The 22,452-nt window shown below is 49.6% G+C and overlaps 9 protein-coding genes across 9 annotated transcripts; 5 read left to right on the top strand and 4 right to left on the bottom strand.

The window, feature by feature from the left end:
* Positions 1 to 181: 181 nt before the first annotated feature.
* N7511_002208 (elongin C) lies at positions 182 to 603 on the top strand (the record flags this gene model as incomplete). Its single annotated transcript, XM_057124633.1, has 3 exons — positions 182 to 299; positions 353 to 401; positions 465 to 603. The coding sequence occupies 3 exons, from the start codon at positions 182 to 184 to the stop codon at positions 601 to 603; spliced, it is 306 nt and encodes a 101-aa protein (XP_056986792.1).
* A 918-nt stretch (positions 604 to 1,521) lies between these two features.
* On the top strand, positions 1,522 to 4,464 carry N7511_002207 (putative ubiquitin-protein ligase (Asi3); the record flags this gene model as incomplete). The annotated part of the gene is made up of 2 exons (XM_057124632.1): positions 1,522 to 1,956; positions 2,005 to 4,464. 2 exons carry the CDS (start codon positions 1,522 to 1,524, stop codon positions 4,462 to 4,464), a joined length of 2,895 nt encoding a protein of 964 aa, XP_056986791.1.
* A 1,403-nt stretch (positions 4,465 to 5,867) lies between these two features.
* N7511_002206 (CFEM domain-containing protein) lies at positions 5,868 to 6,649 on the bottom strand (the record flags this gene model as incomplete). The annotated part of the gene is made up of 3 exons (XM_057124631.1): positions 5,868 to 6,316; positions 6,372 to 6,510; positions 6,569 to 6,649. 3 exons carry the CDS (start codon positions 6,647 to 6,649, stop codon positions 5,868 to 5,870), a joined length of 669 nt encoding a protein of 222 aa, XP_056986790.1.
* Positions 6,650 to 8,892: 2,243 nt separating this feature from the next.
* Positions 8,893 to 9,591, bottom strand: N7511_002205 (putative DNA polymerase delta subunit 4; the record flags this gene model as incomplete). The annotated part of the gene is made up of 3 exons (XM_057124630.1): positions 8,893 to 9,033; positions 9,101 to 9,168; positions 9,237 to 9,591. 3 exons carry the CDS (start codon positions 9,589 to 9,591, stop codon positions 8,893 to 8,895), a joined length of 564 nt encoding a protein of 187 aa, XP_056986789.1.
* A 691-nt stretch (positions 9,592 to 10,282) lies between these two features.
* Positions 10,283 to 11,616, top strand: N7511_002204 (arrestin C-terminal domain-containing protein; the record flags this gene model as incomplete). The annotated part of the gene is made up of 3 exons (XM_057124629.1): positions 10,283 to 10,360; positions 10,436 to 11,320; positions 11,374 to 11,616. 3 exons carry the CDS (start codon positions 10,283 to 10,285, stop codon positions 11,614 to 11,616), a joined length of 1,206 nt encoding a protein of 401 aa, XP_056986788.1.
* Positions 11,617 to 12,769: 1,153 nt separating this feature from the next.
* N7511_002203 (fungal specific transcription factor domain-containing protein) lies at positions 12,770 to 13,594 on the bottom strand (the record flags this gene model as incomplete). Its single annotated transcript, XM_057124628.1, has 1 exon — positions 12,770 to 13,594. The coding sequence occupies one exon, from the start codon at positions 13,592 to 13,594 to the stop codon at positions 12,770 to 12,772; it is 825 nt and encodes a 274-aa protein (XP_056986787.1).
* A 1,936-nt stretch (positions 13,595 to 15,530) lies between these two features.
* Positions 15,531 to 17,778, top strand: N7511_002202 (alpha-galactosidase; the record flags this gene model as incomplete). Its single annotated transcript, XM_057124627.1, has 2 exons — positions 15,531 to 15,573; positions 15,629 to 17,778. The coding sequence occupies 2 exons, from the start codon at positions 15,531 to 15,533 to the stop codon at positions 17,776 to 17,778; spliced, it is 2,193 nt and encodes a 730-aa protein (XP_056986786.1).
* Positions 17,779 to 18,028: 250 nt separating this feature from the next.
* Positions 18,029 to 19,482, top strand: N7511_002201 (tRNA-splicing endonuclease subunit SEN54 family protein; the record flags this gene model as incomplete). The annotated part of the gene is made up of 2 exons (XM_057124626.1): positions 18,029 to 18,135; positions 18,225 to 19,482. 2 exons carry the CDS (start codon positions 18,029 to 18,031, stop codon positions 19,480 to 19,482), a joined length of 1,365 nt encoding a protein of 454 aa, XP_056986785.1.
* A 594-nt stretch (positions 19,483 to 20,076) lies between these two features.
* Positions 20,077 to 21,812, bottom strand: N7511_002200 (NEDD8-activating enzyme E1 regulatory subunit; the record flags this gene model as incomplete). The annotated part of the gene is made up of 2 exons (XM_057124625.1): positions 20,077 to 21,384; positions 21,438 to 21,812. 2 exons carry the CDS (start codon positions 21,810 to 21,812, stop codon positions 20,077 to 20,079), a joined length of 1,683 nt encoding a protein of 560 aa, XP_056986784.1.
* Between the last annotated feature and the right edge of the window lie 640 nt (positions 21,813 to 22,452).

Genomic DNA, 22,452 nt, shown 5'->3' with positions numbered 1-22,452 from the left:
TCCTCTCGCCGAAAAGGCTGCTCTGTGTAAACTGTTCATTCTTGAATCTCAAGACAGTTGAAGTAGCAGAAGACCGCGAACTGCCCAATATCAAATCACGCAGCTTCAGCACGGACCACCCCACGGAGGTCAAAAAGGCTTCCGCGCTCCACCGCAGCCAACTTGCTTCAACCATTTCACCATGGATTCCTCACAGTCGGAATACGTGACGCTAGTGTCTTGCGATGGGTTTGAATTCATTCTTCCCCGTAGCACTGCTTGTGTTTCAGGAACCATCCGCCGCATGCTACACCCTTCCAGTACGTGGATTTGGGATCCTGTTGAGTAGTCGGCCTTGACTAACCACCCACAGGCAAGTTCTCGGAGGGAATCTCTGGGCGATGTGTGCTGGAGGATATGACGTATGTCCCTGATTATCTCCTCACGCGTCTTGATCTATCCTAACATGACTGTTCTCTCTGCAGTGGTGTCGTTCTCGAAAAAGTCTGCGAATACTTTTGCTACAATGAGAAGCATAAAGACCAGACCAACGTGCCAGACATGGACATCCCACCTGAATTGTGCCTGGAGCTCTTGATGGCTGCTGATTACTTGGATACTTGAGGTGTACGTACCTCGCCCTTCAGCCTTTTGATGTCATCGCTGACTGGGGCTTCAAGTATTCTCGTTTCACTTCCTATCAGCCTTGCAAATATTCACGGCGCAACGATCTACGGCATTTCACTTACAAAGATACCACTGGAGTTTCGGATTGGCTCAAAGCAGGTTCACGATGGCATTATGCCGGACATGTATTCTATGGTATGCAAAATGTGAACCACATTGAACCCTATTTTCTTTTTTTCTTGTTTCTTGTTTCTTTCTTCTTTCTTCTATTGCGCTCTTATCCACGCCCTTAGGGAGAAATCCCACCCCATCTTAGCATATGCGCTCGGCCTTTAGCTCTATGGTCGAAAACGTCTAAAACGGATGGCAGAACAAACAACCCAATGATTGAACCTTTGCCAACTTACCATTGGTCTTGGTCTTTTATAAGGGGAACATCACATATTTGAATATTAGTTAGTGGCTATTCAGGGCTGTCAATGTCACGTATAAAGCCGGGTATATAACATCACAACTATCCAATTGCATGACCCTGACAAACAACCATAACGCTTTTGTTGCTTCTTCTAAGTCAAGATCATTGATAAAACAAAAATCCGAATTCATAGCCCAGCAATTGCCTCCAACGCGCCCTGTAGAGTATTGACTCCAAGCCTCGGCGCTGACTCAGCCCCCCCGGAATGCCCCCATCGCCACTTGGGCAGGCCAAGTGCCGTGAAGTCCGCTCTTACCCATAACAGACTACGGGATGCAGTACACATGGGCGATGCTCACTGTAGTCTCTAGTTTGATTTCACTATTCCCGTATTAATCCGTCTATTTGTGTGCGCCCACACCTTCCGTATGCACAGGCGGGCCTTTGCATTGATTGCATCTCCCCCGGATCACCGATAAGGGTCACATCCCACGTTGACGATGTCTGGCATCCTGGAAGCCTCTACGGTTGCCAGCACATCTAGTGCATCTGTTTTACACCATATAGAACCTACAAGTCTACCAGAAGCTTCATCATTATCGTCGTTGCCCCTCCAACTCCTCACAACCCCCCTGCGCGCCTTCCAACACGCCGAGACCTTTGCCCTCCGGACAGTCCCTCAGACACTCGCCAGAATTCCAGGTATGAGTGCCTTAGGCTTGGGTTTGTGGAGCGGAGCAGATTCGACTGCCGGAGCTGGGGATGCGGTGGCAGCGGCAACCAACGCGGCCGCGAATATGGCAGGAGATGGGGCTGCCGGAGGAGTAGGCCAAGATGGTGGCTACTACATTGCTGAGTTCTTGAGTGCGATCAAGAAAGTTGGCGGCTTCTTTGGGTACCTGACCAGTCTGTGGTCATTCGCGTGTTTGGTGGAGGTAGGTTGAAATGTCAACAATGGGGATCTATGATGCTAATCGGCTCAGGCACTTATTCTCAACCGCATCACAATCTATGCGTCGACTCGGCGCCATCTTCGACTGGGCTGGGAAAGACGCCTGGCTCTCCGATTGATTCCTATCCTTCTTTTTGTGTTCCAAATTATGAGTCTGCTTCGCGGAATCAGATGCCAGACATCGCCTGACTTTTCGACTTTTCGATATGGCAAGCCCGGGAAGCAACTCATATTTGACTATTCCAGCGATGGGGGTGCTCTTTATTCGATGAGTTCCAAGCTTCTGGGATGGGAGTCCGTGGAACGATCCTGCAGCGCGGTGAAGATGGGTCGCACAGGCACCTCGTCGCCGATTCCATACGGTTCCTTTTCTTTGCTGTGGCCGACCTTTTTGCTTCTTTGCGGGAGCCATTTTGCCGAGACTCTGTCATGCGCATTGCAAGGAAAGCCTGTTATGACTGAGACAGGAATGTCCATCTTTGAGCATTCACTTGCATTTGCTGAAGCCGAGTCGATGATCAGCAAATCGATTGGACTGGGCATGTTTGGTCTTCCAAAGCAAAATCCCCTCAGTACAAGCTCAACTGGTGAAGCATCAGCCTCGGTTCTTCAAATGCTTACCAGGTCACAAGTCTTAGAGCGCATGAATGTGACGCCTGAACTATTACTCATTGCACTGATCTCGTGTTGCAACAGTCTTACATCCCATCTTTTAGACGTTGTCGGAAAACAGAGCAGATATCGATTATTAAATACTGCCTTTTGGGGAGCATGCTTCATGGCAGCCATGCTATGGGGCTTGGAGGGCGGTCCGCCCGTTAGCATTGAAACTGGAGTCCTCAAGTTTCCAACAGTATGCATCGTCGGATTTATTCCCCACATCCTTGTACTGTTTGGAATCGTTGTTTGCGTGACGATTTATGGAATCGCTCTCACCATCACTGCTTTCTCGATGCATTCAGAGGACGAACAACCTGTCACACTTCGTGAGCGGTTCATGTTAGCTCATGAGAATATGCAAGGATCCAACCAGATTCGCAGCATTCGCATTAATAGACACGAGGATTTCTATACGACGTTACTCAGGATCGGCTATGTCGCTCTCACTGCTGCTAGCGAAGCTGTCTTCTTGAACGAAGGCAAAGCAGTCATTGCGCGACGCATGACATGGCTGGAAGAGGACCGACTCGCAGAGATCGACGCTTCGCGAAAGAAGTCCTCCTCTCATGAGCATTGGCAGAGTGAATCAAACACTCGTCCAATCGAGGCTTTGGGCTTTGCAAGCTTTGACATTCCCCACGAGCCTCCCATTTGGGAGACTGGCTACGGCCGCGAAAAGAAGATCGAGAAGCAAAAGAATGGCAATCGCGCCGTTCGTTCTCAGGCCGAGCTTGGCGGAGTTGGGGCGGTGCGCGTGTCCATCCGCCTGTGGCATGTTGCCTCGTTCTTCCGTGCTATTGCGTTACTTATTCTTCGTTGGGTTGGATTCGGATTGAACGCAGTGCTTGATCGACTAGGACTCACTGCACGTCCAATGTGGCTGAAACGTCTGATTGGACACCGTCCACAAGCGAGTGAGACGGAGCAGCCAGGTGAATCTCGTACTCTGGATTTTTGGATCCTCTCAGAAGATGGAGAAATCAAACTTCCCGAGAACGGTGACTTCGATGTTGAGCTGGAGATGAGGAAGCGAGAGCGGACAAATCGAATCGAGCGATTGGGATTGGATGAAGGCTGGTTAGATGACAGGTTGTACGGCTGGTGGAGATCCGGCGGCGCCTGGGGCAACCAAGACCACAGCTCAGACTACCAGCCGGCCGCTGACGATGATTTTGATACCACTAGTATGGTTTCTATGTCCACCAATGCTTCCGAATCGGAATGGGAGGACTACCCATCCGACGACGGCCGCCGCACTCCGACCCAACGTGAGCCATACGCAGATAAGGCACACCCCGCCCCGCTTCACGACCCTCTTCTTGACATGAGCACTCTCGCACGCCTTCTCGACCCTCGTGACCGTGAAAGCAGAGAAGAAGCTCGCATCCTAGCCGCACATCTCAAACCTAGTCAGGACAGTCCCCGGATTATGACTCGCAGTCGCTATCAGAAAGAAATTGAACGGGAGAAATCCAAGATCATCTTCTCGTCTCGTCTGCACCAATTGAACGCCATGGAATCAGGCCCGAGTGGGCGTAGACCCACCGCGGACGAGGAATCCGAAATCCTGGAGAAGCTCATTCTCTCCCGTCGAGCGGAGATCTCACCTCATGCCGGTGCTTCGTCTTGGGAGTCCGGCGCAACGGGTCTTGGTCCTAATGGACCGCCGTGTGTGGTTTGTCAGACTAGCCCTCGAGCTATCATCACCTGGCCCTGTCGCTGTCTCTGCATTTGTGAAGATTGTCGTGTCAGCCTTGCAATGAATAACTTTGGCAGCTGTGTGACCTGCCGTCAGGAAGTTGGGGGATTCATGCGTTTATGGGTCCCGTGAAATGTCGTTTTCACGTCCCACGGTTCCTTTTAACGTTATTTCACTTTCAAAGGTCGGCGTTTACTGGCTGTAACATATTGCATTTACTATTTCATACTTTCGGGCTTGAACGGGGCTTTTGTTTAGGATTAGCTGTTGCAGATCTGGTTGCTTTGGGGGGTGGACGGGTGGTCTTGAGACAAACATAGGGTTATCTTTTAGTTTTGTATAAATTCATGCTTTTATCACTAGCTTTATTACGCCTAAGACTTGATCTGTCTTTTAATAATTTATGGTTGGGTAGCGTCTTATCTGACAAGCCAGAGTGGAATAAATGGACATAGTATATGTGTATTGTCGGACGTAGGCACAACAATCTATGGCTATTTGGGAAACGTTCCTCGGGACTCTTGAATAAATAGGAACAATCTTGAATAGCATGTTCCTCGGCTGGGGTATACGTATATCATAAAGAGAGTAACTGGTTTTATTGGAGCTTTGAAGTGTCAATGGCCGCAATATACATTTCATTTGTGTAGGATTATTGTTCCTCAAAGTAGCGAATTCTCTTCGTGTTGCGCGTTCTCATTAAGGAGAATAATTTCCCTGGCAAATTGGAGGAGGATTGGATCCTATTGTAATAAGTAACTATGTTTTGTTCGGATATTTTTGGGTTGCTTTCCTGGTATATATTGACGCTCAACCAGTCATCAATCTACTATAGAGGGGTTTATGAATGCGAAGGCTTGTTTTGAGCCTCTCGATTGTGTGAAAAGAAGAATCCTTAGTCCCTAAACATTGAAGCGATGGTAGATGAACATGCTCTGTTTATAAACTTTTTGAGTATAGTTTGAGGTTCTCTATCTAGGCGTAAAAGTAGCGGTCAATAACTCATCAAATGCGTGCTGGTATTATTGTGCAAATACACAGTATGTAATATGCAACTATAAATAATTTGATGAGTATCATGGCCAGTTGCCTATCTTGCAAAGAGGACGTTAAACCATTCGACCAAAAAGCAACGCTGCTCAAGGTGTCAGGCTTATATTTCAACACCCTCCTCATGATCATAGGGACATCATAAAATGTGACTGGTTACTCGATTCAAGATGCCAACCACGACAAGAAGACTTCGATTCAGGAGAGGGAGATATATAGGGAGGACAGGACTGAAGTTAGCCTAGTTCAGACGCATGCGTCAAATTACGCAGCCTGCATGGCAAAACGGAATCAAAGTTTAGAATCATCACACAGCATGGATTGTATTAAGCGTGTCAACTATACAGGGATATACACCACACCAGCCTCGATAGACCAAGCCTAGAACACGAGAGCAAATCCCGGATTCCAAATGTAATCAGCCAGTAAAGCTGACAAGTGATCCAAAGAGAGCAAGGATAGGGTCAGATTAGGTATAGATACATTTACAGGACGTAAGCGGCAGCGGCGGCGATCATAGCAACACCGGCCATGTTGCCCTTGACGTTGGCAGCAGCGCCAGTGTAGGCAGGAGAGCTGGCGGAAGCGGAGGCGGAGCCAGTCTTGGTAGCCAGAGGGGTGGAGGCAGCAGCGCCGCTGGAGCTGGCGCCGGCACCGGAGCTGGCGGTGGCAGTGGCAGTGGCAGAGCCGGCGGCGGAGCTGGAGGCAGCGGAGGAGGACTCGGCAGCGCTGGAGGAACCGGCGGCGCTGGAGCTCTCGCTGGCGCTGGCGCTGGCAGAGGCGCTGGCGCTGGTCTCAGCGGGGGCGGAGCTGGAGGAGCTCGAGCTGGCACTGGTCTCAGCGGCGGAGCTGGAGGCTGAGGTGGTCTCGATGGGAGGAACAACGATGGGGTGGCCGGCGGAAGAGCACTGGGACACAACAGCGTTGGACACGGCTATTGTTGATTAGTGGGTTGGATCATTGGGTGAGCTGGGGGTGGGGTGTCATACAGATCTGGTCCTTAACCTCGCAGGCCTTCTGGACACAGGGAGTGATGGTGCTGACCAGAGAGGTCTTCTGGCAGTGGCAGGCGAAGTCGGTCAGCTCGGAGCAGCCATCGGTGGTCAAAGCAGTGACAAAGCAGCTCAGCTGAAGCAAATGTTAGTATAAGTTTGTTGTAAGTTTGGCTTGTTATGAGGCTTCATACCGAGCAGGCTGGGACGTCAGGCAGCTGAGCGTTGGCCAGAGTGGCAGCAACGAGAGCAATGAGAGCGTGGGAGAACTGCATCTTGAAGAGATAATTAAGACAAGGTCTGGATTATAGTTCTAAACGGCGTGCTGGAAACGACTGTCAAGGAGAACGAAGGCGATGTGTTGTCGAGAGGAGATCCAGACCTAGAGGATGGGACAGGCCTTTTATAAGCTTCGCCTGTACCTGTTTCTGATGGTCCACGATTGGAGTAACCCCTTTCAGGGTTGTACCAAGCGTTCATGGATGGCCCCATCACATGTCTCCGCATGCTTAATGAGAGAGTCTTTCGCCCACAAGAGAGTGAAAGGCCGCGGTTGACTCAGATCCGTAATTACCACCGAACCGGGGTTCTGGACGCTCATTGCATGGCCAAGACAGACGGTTGACGCCGGATCCAGTCCCCGCAGCCGAATGAATGGAGGAAGACAAAGGACTAGCTCAGTCTGCTGCCATCGTACGGAGTACGTATGTCCGCATTGCCAGAATGGGACTAGACAGGGTCGACAAGGCAATCTAAGAAAGGCTGGGCCAGTGGCAATGCCATTCTGTGGTGCACTACCCATACAAAGCTAGTCATACCGCCGACTGGAGACCTTGAGGTTTAATACCCACCATGTCAGGCTAGACCCTTGACACTAAGGGACACGATGATAGGGTACTGGTTGTGTAGCACATATGTGGGTTGTGCAGGAAACCCACTGCAGAATGTACCATACGCAAGGAGATTGGTTGGAAAGCAGGAAAAAAGTCATTATGCGGTGTGGAGTACGTGGACAATCATGCTTTGCGTCAATTACCCAGTCCAGTAACTGTAGACAGTGGCAATGGAGAAATGTGAGACAGATGTCGAGAAGTAGAGGAAAATCCGGGGAAAGATTGGACCCCGGCAGGGCCCGAGGGAACGTAGCATCAGACTATCCCGATTTGGCGTGTGGTCCGACAATCCGCATATTTTAATCTATTTCAGTGTTAATTCAGTTCACCTTGGGGTAGCACAGTGCAGTTCAATAAATTAAAGCGAAGGATGAAGGGCCCAAACTCAGGAGGTGGACAGTTGGATCTTGGAACTGGTCAGGAACCATGTGGACGAGGACATGCTGTAGACTCGTGGGCTCAGTTCTTGAACGGAAAATCACTGTGCTTGGAAATTCCGGGATTTCGAGTTAAACCGGACTTATGATCATTCGATATAGTCCGGGGGATCCATGGGCCAACAAGATACTCGAACAACGGACATCCAAACGATGAATTTTGGAACCTTGTACCTGCATATCATGATCGCTGACTTCCACAAGGTATATTGTACGATGTTCATCTGCCATAGATGTCTGGATTCCCGACTAGACAGTGGGACAGGCGGGGGTTTCCCGTAGCCGACCAAGTGAGACATCTTAGCGGGGACAAGTCTGCAGCTTCGCCTTTGGAGCGATCGGGGTGATCACATGGCATGCCTTTGGGGGCTGGAAATAGGCTGACAAAGAGGCGTCGAGCCACATTTGACGTTCCAGGGAAAACAGCGCATAGACCTAGACGGGGGTACAACTGCATTGGGTTTAGACTTCATTCTGGTCTCTAGGCGATCAGAGGCGAATGATGACCGTGGAGGCGTCAGAAGGCTGTAAGATCCTTGTCTAGGGTCATTCCGAACTTTTCTGTGTGCTTTAGAAGTCAATCGACTCGAAATATTTGAAGTTGTAGAACAAAGACGACAAAGTCAGGAGGGAAAACAATGATTTCCTTCAGATTGCGGGGGCGGAGTCCCCCAGCCGAGTGAATCCGGGGTGAAGTCAGGCACGGTCTCGAAGACGGTTAGATTTCGAGCCGAAATGAGATGGCGCTGAATGATCCCTTGACTCAAAAACGATAAGATGATTCGAGTATGCTTATGCTTCCATAATCGATTGGCTCCGCTGTCCTGTCGCTTGGAGGCCTCTGATAATTAGGATCGACATGGCCAGGGCTCAAGGTCTCTTATCAATAGGATTTGTATTGACTCTGATTGTTCTTCAATCTATTTCAAACGAGAACTGAAAGACTAATCTGCCTCGGGTCAAGGGGTTCACATGCGAGAGAGAAGCCAAGAACGAGGTGAGATTGAGCCTCGATATCTTACACGTGACTATCAGTTGCAATTGAAATGCTCCAGCATGGAGATGAGATCGTTGAGAGTTTGAGAGGAGGAAGTTGTCAAAGTGCTGGGATGCCCCAGATGGTCATTTCTCATTAATATGTATACATTATCCAAACTCCGAACCCATGCAAACTTGTCAGGCCTGTTCTCATGACAGTATTTCGTCGATGTGAGCTCGCTCTTTAGTATTCTTGCCCTTGAGAATGACAGCCAAAACTTCAATCGGCGGATTCAGCTTCAAAGTGTTTGCGCGCCTCCACCGGTTGACCCGAGGGATTCCAATGCAAGGCTACAGAAAAGACGTTAGATATGACTTCTGGTCATGTCAAGTCTGGGAAGCAAGAAAGAGCACTTACCCCATACTGACTGGACAGATCAAAATGGCGTAGGATCTTTTCCTCCACATCCATGCCTTGCTGGTGAACTATTGAGTTGAGTTAATCTTTCCATTCTTTGAACGCCCCCTGTAACCCTTGTGGCAGAGCAACTTACCCCGAGGTGCCTTGCGACTCTCCTCTTGAGCCCTCCAGTACCGCCAGATATCTTGCTTATTTAATTTCAAGGCCCGCTTGTCCTCTGCTGAAGTGATAGCTGGTTTTTCGAGCGTGGGCTCCGGGCGGACCACTAGCTCTGCAACATGGGGCTTGGGTGGCTCAACGGGACTAATGGAGACATGTTGGGGCTCAGGAGTCGCGGAGGTCGACTTCTGGGAGAGAGAATGTGTTGAGTCAAGGGCCTTCGCTTTATCGATTGGCGCAGTCACTGGCTTGGTAACTCGGGACTGGTTGCCGAAGGACAGCGTAGATTGCGCTGCGGCAGTGTTTCCTGCACGGCGTCGAGGAGGCATTTTGTAGATGTGCTGTAGCTGGAGGGAATAGCCTGTTCTAGAAGTGTCGTGGTACAGTGGCGTGGAGTGATGTGGAGGGACGAAGGGAATGGGTGGAGAAAAAGCGTCATTCTGTTGCACTGGCAACCACAGCTTGCTGGTATTCGGGTCCAGGGGAAAGCACTGGATCGTGAGATCATATAGTCTATATTGTTGTTTTGTCTGTCACGTTCTATATTCTATATTCTAAGGTCTATTCTCTGGGAATGTCGAATCTAGTGGACTTGATATAAGCGCCGTGATAGTGATCTACCAGTTCATGTAAGATGACGATGATGACATCGGTTGGAAATTGGGCGAGAAACAGACAAGATCTGGGGATATAGATCCAGGAGACCAGTGTGAACTCATAGTAATATCTATCTCTATCCTACACACTCTCGAATTACAGTAGACGACTATGGATCTACAGTGAGGCTCCAAGTTGGGGGTTCAACCCTTCCCCACTAACCCGGCGAGCTCAGCTTCCCAGCTCCTCCCAGCTTCAGTCACTTCACCTTAACGCTTCCTCTACGCCCACCCTTACCTCTCTCCACCTCACCCTCACACTCCTCCCTATGAACCGCGCGAAGGGTTCCCACGGCCGATTCGCAAATACCCCACTCGAATCCCCGCCGCACGCCCATGGTGCGACAGGCACGACTTGATCGAGATGGCCGCCTTCGTGCGCGTTTCAGGGCCGGCAAATGGCAACTTCCTGATCGGATATCCGGGCATATCTGCGACAATGGTAAGCGCCCTGTGCTACAACGTCGCGAGGCGTTCGGTTCCCCCCTGTTCACCGGAGTTGACTGACGTATCCAAGCCTCGAGTCGAAGGTAAAGTCGAGATTCGACCCAGCATCGGTATAACGGCCCCTGTCAACGTTTCACTCGTCACAATTTCTCTCCTCCGCCGGGAGACCATTCATCCTTCGGCCGACTCTCTTACAAAGAAGCGCCTGGCACCTCCGCGGAAAGAGATCACGGATATCGTAGGCAAGGAGATGCTTCTGTTCCGATGCCCGGCGGGCAAAGAATACGAGGAAGTGATATCTATGGATTTACCCTTTGTTCTCTTTATTCCTTTTGGTCGTGGTGGCCGTGATGCTTCTCGGCGCGTACCTCCAGCCAGCGTACAACTTCCTAGTCGCACTGCCGAAACGTACTATGAGATGGTAGTCATGGTCCAGCAAGGACAGCAAGAACAGCACAAATATACCTTTCCAGTTCCCATCGCACGTTATGACACACTCTCCACATTCGGCATGTACAATCGCCCCGAGTCCGCCGAACGGGTATCAGATCACTTGGTTACCTTGGCCATCTCATTACCACGCTGGTCGTACGGTCCCCTCGATCCCGTCAGTGTCTATGTCAAACTATCTCCAAACGAGAGTTGGATGGGCAAGGCCCGCAAAGTGACGATCAGTAAGATCACTATCGGAATCGACGAAGAAATCATCTTCAACCACGAGGGCGATGAGCCACAACGAAAAGTCAAGGTGTTGGCCAAAAAGACCGAAACCATTGGTGTCAAATTGCCCCAATCGGGTTATCTCACAAACCTCGGATTGGTATTTCCCGCCAAAGATATCCGCGACACAGAGGGAATCTTACCTCGAAGTAAAACGGCTTTCCCAACATACGGGGTGAGCGGCTTCACAACAACCGCAAGTCTTTATAAAATCGAGTACTATCTCACCGTTCGCGTTCGTTTTCATTTCCCATTGCTCCCCTGTTCATTCAAGACTGACATTGACAGGCCCATCTTACCTCCGCAAGAGACATCACAATACGACAACCAATTGTAGTCTGTCCGCTCGACCACGCCGGCTGCAAAGAAGAAATGGAGGCAATCGAACAAGCTGCTCGAGATGCCGCCCATGTCAACCCAGACAACCCCATGCTCCCCCTCCCTGCAATCGTTAGACCAAATGACCACAACGCCTTAAGTCATCTCGGGGCAGCCATTGTCGGCAACCAGAAGAAACCGTTGATCGACTGAATTGGACAAAGTCATTTTTGACTCCGAGGAGCTGCGAGCGAACTATCTTATATACTACCCGATTCACAACTGGACCGTCTGCGTCGGTGATACCAAGAACGGGACCTTGGAGTCTATAACAGACAGCTACCACCATACCCTCTCCCAGGCGAGCTACAGATCGTAACCTCTCTATATCATGACACGTCTTCCGAATACATAGATGGAGTTTATTGCATGGCATTCCCGGAAATCGGTTGTTCATTTGTTTTGGGCAAAATGGGAGTGTTTGGGCTGCCTGTCATTCGGGGTTTGGACTTGTGAGACTGGCGACTGAACTCGTCAGACTTGACCTTTTATGAGTTCATGCCTGGATATATTACTTTTGGCTTTATGGTCGGTTCTACCCGGCTCTTCATCCTGTGGCATATACGCATGCCGTTGAGTGGCATTGCTGATACGAGACATGTCAATATATGGAATTATGAATTATTGCTAAGTCTATGTATACAATTTCTGAAGGTAAAGGCTGGACGATAGATTCAACTATGTAATCTGTATATTGGGATATTATCATCCATCACCACCGTGGACAAGGGTGATCTTGATCTTGACATGCACGAGTTGCCACGAACATCGATCACGAATGAATTAACAAACAGGCCATAGTAACATGAAAGATAAGGGTATCAAACATCAGCAAAAAATGAGAAATCGACGAAATCAACGCAGAAGTAACCGTTATTTTCCAATCTCAAGGAATCCCATAGCAAGACTTAACATATCGGCATCGACCACCTGAGCGTTATCTTGAACCCGGCGCTCAGCTTCGATATCACGAAGACATTCCTTCAATATGACGAGGATAGCCTGATATTGTCTGGATGACGACCCGAATGTGTCCAGGGCATTCTCTAGGCTGTTTGATATCTGATGTTTGGTCAGCTTTTGGTCTCTTTCTTAGTGCGGGGGTTCAAGATACCCTGCGTAGAGATTCGTTGTAGTCTACGGTATTTTGAGCTGCAGTCTCCATTTCGAGAATGTTCAATCAGCCGGGTCAAGGAATCGTGAAGATGCGCGGTTATTTCGTTGGGTCTTTCATTGTGGGGAGTGGATTTCCGCCCCAGGCAGGAATTGGGGTTTGCAGGGCTATCAGGCTAGAATAGAATAAACCTCACAATGAAATCCCAATCTCCTCCAACCCCCAAGGCCTCTCCTCAATCCGATCTACACTTCCATCTTTATCACTGACCGGATTCGCAAACTCAACTAAAAACCTGACCATCCACTCATCCATACAAAAACTAGTATCAACAGAACGCCTACAGGCGCGGTGAAAAGCCTGTAAGCGCTCCATACAAACATCCAGTGTAGGCCATAGTTTCCGAAGTCGAGTCAGAATGCAAAAGTTTCTCTCAAGTCTGTTCCTGGCGAGAGTTACGCTTTCGTTATCAACCCCAAATAGCAGCGTGTGGATTTGGACCGTCGAGGCTATTACAAGGACATGGCCAACCATGTTGTACAGCACTGCACAGCCAGGCACATCTTCTGAGCTGTAGATCATTTCACACAATTTGATTGCGTGATCTTTGCATGTGTTGGCGTAGAAATGTGTACTTGGCGAGAACGATCGTGAGTCTTCATGGAGAAATCGGTAGAAGAGCATTTGGCCGTAGTGGTAGTATCCGAGGTATAGGGTGACGAAGAGTTGGCCGAGTCCCTGGGAGGCGTAGTGCAGGAGATTTTCGCGTGTATCTTGCATATCGCTTGGTAGAACTGTAATCCATTCATCGAGTTTCGAGGAGAGGGTCTCGATTGTAGCGATGGCATTTTCTGTTTTGATCTTGTTCTCGGCGGCTTGGATGTTAAAGTCGTTGATTTGGGAAAGGATCCCATTGAGCCGTACCATTTGTGCTAGTAGTGATGATGCACGATCTTCCTCGACCTTCACGGTGAACCCTTGATGTCTGCCCATGTGTAGGAAGGTGGCTTCATTCATTGGTAAAGGTATGTCAGGTTGCGAGATCATTAGGCGAGGGAGTCGAACTCCAGTTGAAGACCAAACGTCTATCATGCACAGCGTCCACCATACTATCTAGGGTTAGCATATTGCTGCAGAACAGAATACAATGTATAAGAACCTCTTGTGTGGACCTCCTGCTCCACACGGTTTGCAGCAGAGCAATTGGGAAGATCTATTAGCTGTGCAATACGACATGCAACTGCATAATAGATAGTTTCCGAAGCTGGCCTGCCGTCTACAACGCCAATGGCACCTAGCAGGACGCAGGCTTGGATTGTTGTCAAGGAGACGTCATTCAAGTCCAGCAATTTCTGACACCGTGAAGCATAAATCTTCCCTCTTTCCCGGGGGTCAATTTCGGCAAGTGACGGATGGACCGAGAATCTGTTCCAGTGAGAAACAACGATGAATTGGACGTGATCGATCCTTACCGCGCAGATAAGGCAAGCATTCCATACAACAAAATGTCCGGCGCCTGGCCATTGTATAGATCCTCCATCAAGCTTGGCCGGTGGAAAAGTGAATGGAACTTGTCATGCACATACTCAAAATAGAGTTGCACTAGCTCAGCACAGAGGGACTGATCAGGTAAAGTGCATTGGTCGGTGCTGTTTCGGCCTGCAGGGCTTATTTGTTCCGGTGTTGATGTCTCGGACGCCTCTACCGAAGCAGTCTTTCGAGAACATGGCAGGCCCCGACCCGAGCAATATGTACATGGGCGACCAGGAGCAGGAATGTCACACTTCCGCCGACGTTCGCTAAGCGCTTGTGATTAGAACGTGTTTGCCGGGTAAGGAAGAGACTTCGTACCGGCAGATCGAACAGGCTTTGGCCAGTCTCATTCTATACGTACCAAGGGCTATTCAATGACTCATGCCATCACTAGTATGTCCAGAAGCATAGGTGGGAAGGCGGGATTGGACATTGCTTTCCAATGAGAGACGTTGAAAGCCGCCGATTTGCCGAGTTTCCCCATTCCCCGCAACTCCACAATCTACAACAGACTCACCTTTCGAATTGGTCTGTTATGCTACGGGATGGGAATCTTTCAATGTTTGAGTGAGAAGAGATGGTACTGTTTTAGTCTCATTGCCAAATCAAACTCAGAGAGAGTGAAACAACGATATGTATCAGGTGGTCAATCGTGAATTGGTTAGATACTTATAGTAAACCAATACTCAGATCGAAATAATGCTGGCCAGAAGCTATATTGTATATTCACTATGTAGAAAATCTGATAGTATCAAAGATGCAGTGTTTTCTCATAAACATATAGCCCGCTTAGGGGATTTTGATCATTGTTATTGGTGTTGACCAGTTGACTCGGACCAGGTCCCATACATATGAGACAAGCTCGCTCTAAAAACGGTACACTGTCAGGATATGACGTCTACGATGAATATGGTTGGTTACAGATCTTTCCACCTAGCAATACATCAAAGATACAATATAGTGGAAAATGCTTAGCCGAGTCCTCCAAAGCCAAGAAATAACCCCCAACTAGCAGTGCATAGTGCAGCGGGATTGAGACGCCCGAAACCAATAAGAAGCCCCCAAAGCCGCCGACACGGAGTATCCCCGGGGCTTCCTCCGCATTTTCACCCCCCAACAACTCCACAGAACTACTTATATCGCTCAATATGCTTGGGATCAGCAGAGCTGGATTTGAATTCTCGGCAATTCCACTTTTCTACGACGTGTCGTGCCATTGACGCCAAGTTCTGCATGTTTATTGACTTTGCTTTACTCCGAGCTTTTACCCACTTCTGCTAATGTAACCTTGACGCAAGGGAGGCATATATAGGTATGCTTCTTTTCCTTCTTTTGACCTGTACATGTTCTAGACAAGAGAGCAGAGGCTAAGATGGTTCGTTTTTCAAGGAGTGTTGCGGTGGCCTCGGGCTTCGTAGCTATGCTCACTGAGTTTCCTGCGGTCGTGGCCCAGGATTCCAAACGTTCGTGGCTCGCTTTTGTGTCCCCTTGATCTTCAGAGCTAATCGAATCGAACAGCAATTGTGGCAGATGGGACTTCATTTGCCCTCAATGGAAAAACTGTCTCGTATCGCTTCCATGTGGACAACACCACGGGAGACCTCTACGGTGATCACTTCGGTGGCTCGGTCACAGGTGACATTCCACTAGAATCGGTGGCCGATGTCAATGGCTGGGTTGGAACACCGGGGCGTGTGCGCCGCGAGTTCCCAGACCAAGGCCGAGGCGATTTCCGCATCCCTGCTATTCGGATTCGCCAGTCGGCAGGGTACACTGTCTCCGAGTTGCAATATCAATCCTACAAGATCATTGCGGGAAAGCCTGCTCTGGCTGGTTTGCCAGCTACCTTGGGCTCCGAAAAGGATGTCAGTACATTGGTTGTTTCTTTGTATGACAAGTACAGCGATGTCTCAGCCGACTTGTCGTATTCGATCTTCCCTGAATATGACGCTATTGTTCGCAGTGTCAATGTAACCAACCACGGAGAAGCAAATATTACAATCGAATCTCTGGCTAGTTTGAGTGTGGACTTGCCGTTTGAAGACCTGGAGATGATTAGTCTTCGTGGAGATTGGGCAAGGGAGGCTCACCGCGAGAGACGCAAGGTCGAATACGGTATTCAGAGCTTTGGAAGTGCTACCGGTTACTCCTCTCACCTTCACAACCCATTCCTGGCCTTGGTCGAGCCTTCAGCTACCGAGTCTCATGGCGAAGCCTGGGGATTCTCATTGGTGTACACTGGTTCATTCTCGATTGATGTCGAGAAAGGTTCACAGGGCTTCACTCGCGCTTTGGTCGGTTTCAACCCTGGCCATCTTTCTTGGAACCTTCCACCCGGGGAGACCCTCTCCTCTCCGGAATGTGTCTCGGTATACTCCAAGGATGGAATTGGCGGCATGTCGCGCTCTCTGCACAGCTTGTATCGCAAGCATCTTATCAAGAGCAAGTTCGCCACTAGCGATCGCCCCGCCCTTCTCAACAGCTGGGAGGGACTCGGTTTCAACATCAACGAAAGCAGCGTCTACAACTTGGCACAGGAGGCCACCGAAGTAGGCGCGAAGCTCTTCGTCCTTGATGATGGCTGGTTCGGCAAGGAGTACCCCCGAACATCTGATGAGCAAGGACTGGGTGACTGGGTGCCGAACCCAACCCGATTTCCAAATGGCCTCGCGCCGATCGTGAGTAACATCACTGCCCTTAAGGCCGCAAATTCCTCAACAAACATGCGCTTCGGCATTTGGGTTGAGCCTGAAATGGTCAGTCCCAATTCGACCCTGTACCATGAGCACCCCGACTGGGCTTTGCATGCAGGACCCTACCCACGCACCGAGACACGTAACCAACTGGTGCTCAACCTTGCGCTGCCTGAGGTTCAAGACTTCATAATTAAGTTCATGTCAGAAATCTTGAACAGCGCAGATATTAGCTATGTCAAATGGGACAACAACAGAGGTATCCACGAGATGCCCACTCCTGCTACTGGTCACGCCTACATGCTCGGCATGTACCGGGTTTTCGACACTTTAACCACCAAATTCCCAGACGTCCTCTGGGAAGGCTGTGGGTCAGGTGGTGGTCGTTTCGATCCAGGCGTTTTGCAATATTTCCCACAAATCTGGACATCAGATGATACTGACGCTGTCGAGCGCATTACCATCCAACTGGGTACTTCGCTCGCATACCCGCCCAGCGCTATGGGTGCTCATCTCTCTGCTGTGCCAAACCAGCAGACTGGCCGTACCGTTCCAGTTGAGTTCCGCGGTCACGTCGCCATGATGGGTGGATCGTTTGGGCTGGAGCTTGATCCGGCTGAGATGCCGGCCGAGGACAAGGCTGCTTTGCCAGGGCTTATTGCTTTGGCCGAGAAGGTTAGTCCCATTGTGTTAACTGGTGATATGTGGCGCCTGAATCTGCCAGAGGAGTCGAACTGGCCTGCTGTCTTGTTCATTTCTGAAGATGGTAAACAGGCTGTGTTGTTTGTCTTCCAGCTCAGTGCGAACATCGACCATGCCTGGCCGCGTATCAGGCTGCAAGGGCTAGATGAACAGTCATCTTACAAGATTGATGGCAATGCTGTGTATACAGGTGCCACTTTGATGAATCTTGGTCTGCAATTCCCCTTCGATAGCGATTTGGGTAGCAAGGTTGTGATGTTGGAGAAGCAGTAGAACATTTGGTGACTTCGCACAAATTTAGGATTTATTGCTAGAAGCAGACAGTGAGTGCCATAGACTGATGCAGTGAATATCAATGAAACTTGCATATAATAAATACCATGTTCAATCATAGGCGTTTAAACATACTGTAAGTTAACCTTGGAAATAAGTTGCCGGCAGATGTTCTTATCGATAAGCAACTTTTCTCCCCTCGGATTTCTAGACTTCGCAGCATTTGAACCCCAGCCTCTTTTGACTCACCATGGCCGATGCAGATGAGGATGTTGTCCAGACCCCCGCAACCGGGCAGGTTGAGGTCGACTTGTCGGATGAAACCCAGGATTTCCGCTTCCTGAACCACTTAAACTTGTACGCGCACGACCTGACATTGCGACCATGTCGACTGTTACTGGCCTTGAAGCCCATCTTTGCTCTTGCTAACACTTTCTGCCCTGTAGTTTGTCTGATTCCGCATCCCCCAGCATTCCCCGCCGCGGAGAGAAAGACTTTGAACCCAATCCAACAGAACACCAAGCCGATGTCCTGTCGGCGTCGCGGGATGCCATGCACAATGCGCTCTCATTCCCACGCTTACATCGCCCGAAGACTCAGATTATAGCATATTATGCGCCTGGCGGATATGCCGCACAGGCCGAGTTGGATGCGCAACAAGAAGCACAGCAAACCAAAGAAGACGAAAAGGCCTCGGAATCAACCCAAAAGAAACCCCCAACAGACGCTTCAAAAGCCGTGCCCAAATCTGTCAATATTTCTCCCGATGCATGCGTCTTGGTACCAACTCCAAAAGGACAGTATTTCAAGACAATGGGTCAGGCTGACCGGAAGAACCGTGTTTGGCTATTACCGGAAGAGGCATTATATTTGCTTGAGAGAGGCAGTCTAGATATCAGATGGCCTAGCACATCTGATATCGATGCCGTCTCTATCCCTATGAGTTTGCAAGCTGCATATGCATCCTTCGTCGGACACGGTGGTCTCACACTTGAACGTTTCTCTGTGTACACTGGTCTTAAGCGTCTTGGTTATGCACTCCTTCGAGCTCCTGCGTGGTCAGATGAAATCGAGGAGACAGAAGAGACTGCTCCTGCCATTGAACCTTCTCCAATAAAGTTCCACGGCCCCGGTCTTGCGGGTATATTAGGATCTCTATTCAAATGGATTCATGACCCTCGAAAGACAGCCTCCACAGCCACCGGCCCCATCGTCGGCTTTGGCATCCACCGCCATTATATGGACGTATACCGAAAACTTGCCATCATCCCGTGGTACGACCCTGTCACCGCACCACCATCCAAACCCTCGGATACCACACCACCTTTCCGCGTCGTCTTCCACATCTATAAGCCCTCCACTCCTTTCAAAAAGTCCGCTCCTCCGCCACCAGATTTCCGCGTCGCTGTTGTCAGCACTCGCGACCAAACTACTATGCCTACCCTTCCTCAGCTCGGTGCTTTACTTGAAAGTACGCCACTAGATCCTCCGCACGGAGAGAAGATGCAACGCATGATGTACATGCGGCTGCGTCACGGGTACCGTAATGTCGTCATGGCTGTGGTTGATCAGGGTGTTGTCAGCTACTTGCGCATTGCAGATTCTGCGTTCGGGAAAGAAAAGCTGTTTGAGACTAAGGGTGGTCCTCAGGGCAACAAGCGCGGAGGTCGGGGCCCTGGTGGCCCCAAGTTTAAGAAGCGTTGATCGAATGTGTTGCCTGAAACAACCCATTTATTGTTCAAACACTGCCCATGTGGCTCAACGCTATATCTTGCGTCCGAAACTACTGTTCAGTACGCGCTACCATTGTGACTAGTAAAGTACCAACCAGTCTCAATCAGGACTCGAACTGATTTACCTCGGTGATTACCTGTCAGTTGAAAGCTGGAAATGCCTCTGATTGTCACATATCCCTTTATTTGTACGGAATATCCCCATTTTCCAATATAGGGCATTGAATATCTTGTGATCTGGCTTATTCGAGGTTGATCTACTTCAGTTGTGGAGATCTACTGCTACTGTTGGTCTACCGTATATACTCAGGCAAGGACTATTGTCCTGGCTCAAATTTATCAACATATGCAGCCATGCAAAGCAGTCATCACTAAAGTAATACTTACGTAAAATATAGAATACATATTATCGAACATTTATAATAATTCAACGGCTGTTGGCCACAAATTTACGTACCGAGATCTCAGCATCATGAATCATAATTTTGTTAAAGCTTGCATCGCTAGCCAGCGATGAGATATGAAGTGCATTTCATTCATCCACAAATAAGCAGTTCGACACTTCTCACAGGCGGTACATCTCACTACGGCTACGCGCCCCATCAAAGACACAAGTATTATCCAACGGGACATACTGCCGAGTCAAGACCTTCAACGCCTCCTGCGCAACCAGACCACCAGTAAGCGAAGAAATATTATGCAATTCACCACCGTCAGCCCGGCGCAATTCCTGAATGGCATCCGTAATCTGCTGCTTGGCATCCTCGCTCAATCCATCCCCATTAGCACCATTCAGTAACGTCAGAATGCGCTGAGTATGACTATTCCACAGACCGGAGTCGTCGACTGACAGATTCTCCTCTTGGCCATTCGACTGGATCTCATCAACGACCGAGTCGAGGATCTGGCAGGCTATGAACGCCGGCATGAGCGATTCGGGCATGCTGAGCTGGTTCCGGATTGCTTTCCATGTTGCCATGTCGCTGTCGATGCTGACTTGCGGGATGGGGCGGCCTCGCACGACCTTGATGTGAGCTGCGTTTTTGCAGAAGACTTCGATTTCGCGGTCGAGAATGGCGGGGGTTGAGCGGCTGAGTTGGGATTCGAGTTGGCGGACTGTCTTGGTTACTTCTTCGATGTCCTGGCGTGCCTTGGTCTTGTAGATGTTTTGGAGGGAGACGTAGTCTGCCGACTGGGCTTTCATGTCTGGGAGAGATCCTGGTAGGGGGAGGACGGAGTGCGATTCGTAGAAGGTTTTGATTGCTGAGGCGATAACCCAGAAATCTTGGGATGTTGACGAGAGCTGCTTGCACTCGTTCATATCGAAAATCTCGCGGATCGAGCTGCGCAGACTGAAGGGGTTGATGGTCTTGAGCACTGCGGCAGCTGCTTCATCAAAGTTCTCTTCGCCACCTTCTGGGTTGCTTGTCCGGGCTTGGGATCGGACGAATTCTCTGAACTCGGTCTTCTCTTTGTAGTTGCTGGGCGCGTTGCCATCATGTGCTTGCTTCCACTGTTCCAGGAAGCGGAGCAGTAGAAGAATGTAGGGCACATGGCCATGTTGATGGTCATCCAAGCTATCCAGATCATCTAAACTGGCTGTGGCAGTAATGAGCTCAGACCAAGGGTTTAGCAAACGCAGGTCTTGAGTTGATTCTGGATCCGGATGTGTTTCAACGATTGGGAATTCGGCAGGAAGCTGTACCGAAAATGAGGAAAAGAACCCGATTGAGTGTATATAAAGCACTGGGATCCCCAGTTGCTTGGCTTCATGGCAGAGAGGCGCTAGAGAGGAGCGCTTGGTTGGCCCCGAGACAATCACCAGCTTGTGACGGGGCAGAAAGTCTGGATCTTGCAGAAGATCTGCAATGTTCTATGTTGAATGTCAATAATTCGTATTGCACTTTGACTTGATGATCTACATACCTTGGAATAGAAGTATCCTTGCACATCTGGGTTAAGCTCTCTCAGCAGACGACAGGTTTCTTCGGCGCGGGACTTGCCCAAGGACCCCTCTTCCAGAAAGAAATTCACACCGAGATCACTCTCTGTGACAGTAGCTGGATCGACAATAGTAAAACCACCAATTCCAGGAAGGACCAGGTTCTTGAGTGTTTCAACGCCCGCAACGCCGGACACACCCGTGTTGTTGTGGCCGAGCGGGCCATCCGAATTCACCAGAAGCACACGAGAATCTTCCAGCGCTTGCTGACCAGTTGCTGCCCACAGACGGAGCTGTCGGTCATACTTGCGCTCCTTCGACGTTGGGCCTGTCAAGGCTGCGGGGAAGGAGTCGGTCATTGTGTTTCCAGGTATTGAGCAGTGCGGCAAGGAGTTCAGGTTATTTCGAGTCTCAAGCCACACACAGAGTATTAGGAGACTTGAACTTCTACAGAATGCACTGCCAGCTATGTAGGCTCTACCTTGGAGCTGTCCATGTCGACTTGTTCTCGTTGATGCACGATCTTAGTCAGCGCAGGTGATATTGCTGCCTGACAATTCTGGCTTAAACTTTCATGATCCAACTAACTTAACTTATACTCTTTCTGTCATTCCTTATAAAAAAAAAGCAAAACAAAACAAAAAAAGACATGGAAGCAGTCGGAAATAGTAGGCTATTATCAACGTAATACAAGAAATTAGAAAGCTAGGCTTCTTCACTCCGGAGCACAGTGTCCGGCGCATACGTCAAGACATCAAGACTTCATCGTAGGATGTCAGCATCATTGGGCAGAAAATTCCACCGCTCCAACCAGTAAACAAACCCCCACCAACGACGCCATCTAGACTCGCCAGTCATCACTAAGCTGTTTGACTGAACTAAAAGCGCTGAACAAGCCGTATAAACCACAGACCCATGGTCCAACCAATCCGCCTCTCCCCTCTTTTCCGTAGAACCCCCACACTTCCACCCCTCCGATTCTCACTCCGATCAACTTTT

Source organism: Penicillium nucicola, assembly GCF_028828085.1.
Source record: "Penicillium nucicola strain IBT 29836 chromosome Unknown utg000002l, whole genome shotgun sequence".
Taxonomy (NCBI): domain Eukaryota; kingdom Fungi; phylum Ascomycota; class Eurotiomycetes; order Eurotiales; family Aspergillaceae; genus Penicillium; species Penicillium nucicola.
The sequence above is the reverse complement of the archived record's forward strand: the minus strand, read 5'-3'. Positions and strand labels throughout refer to the sequence as shown.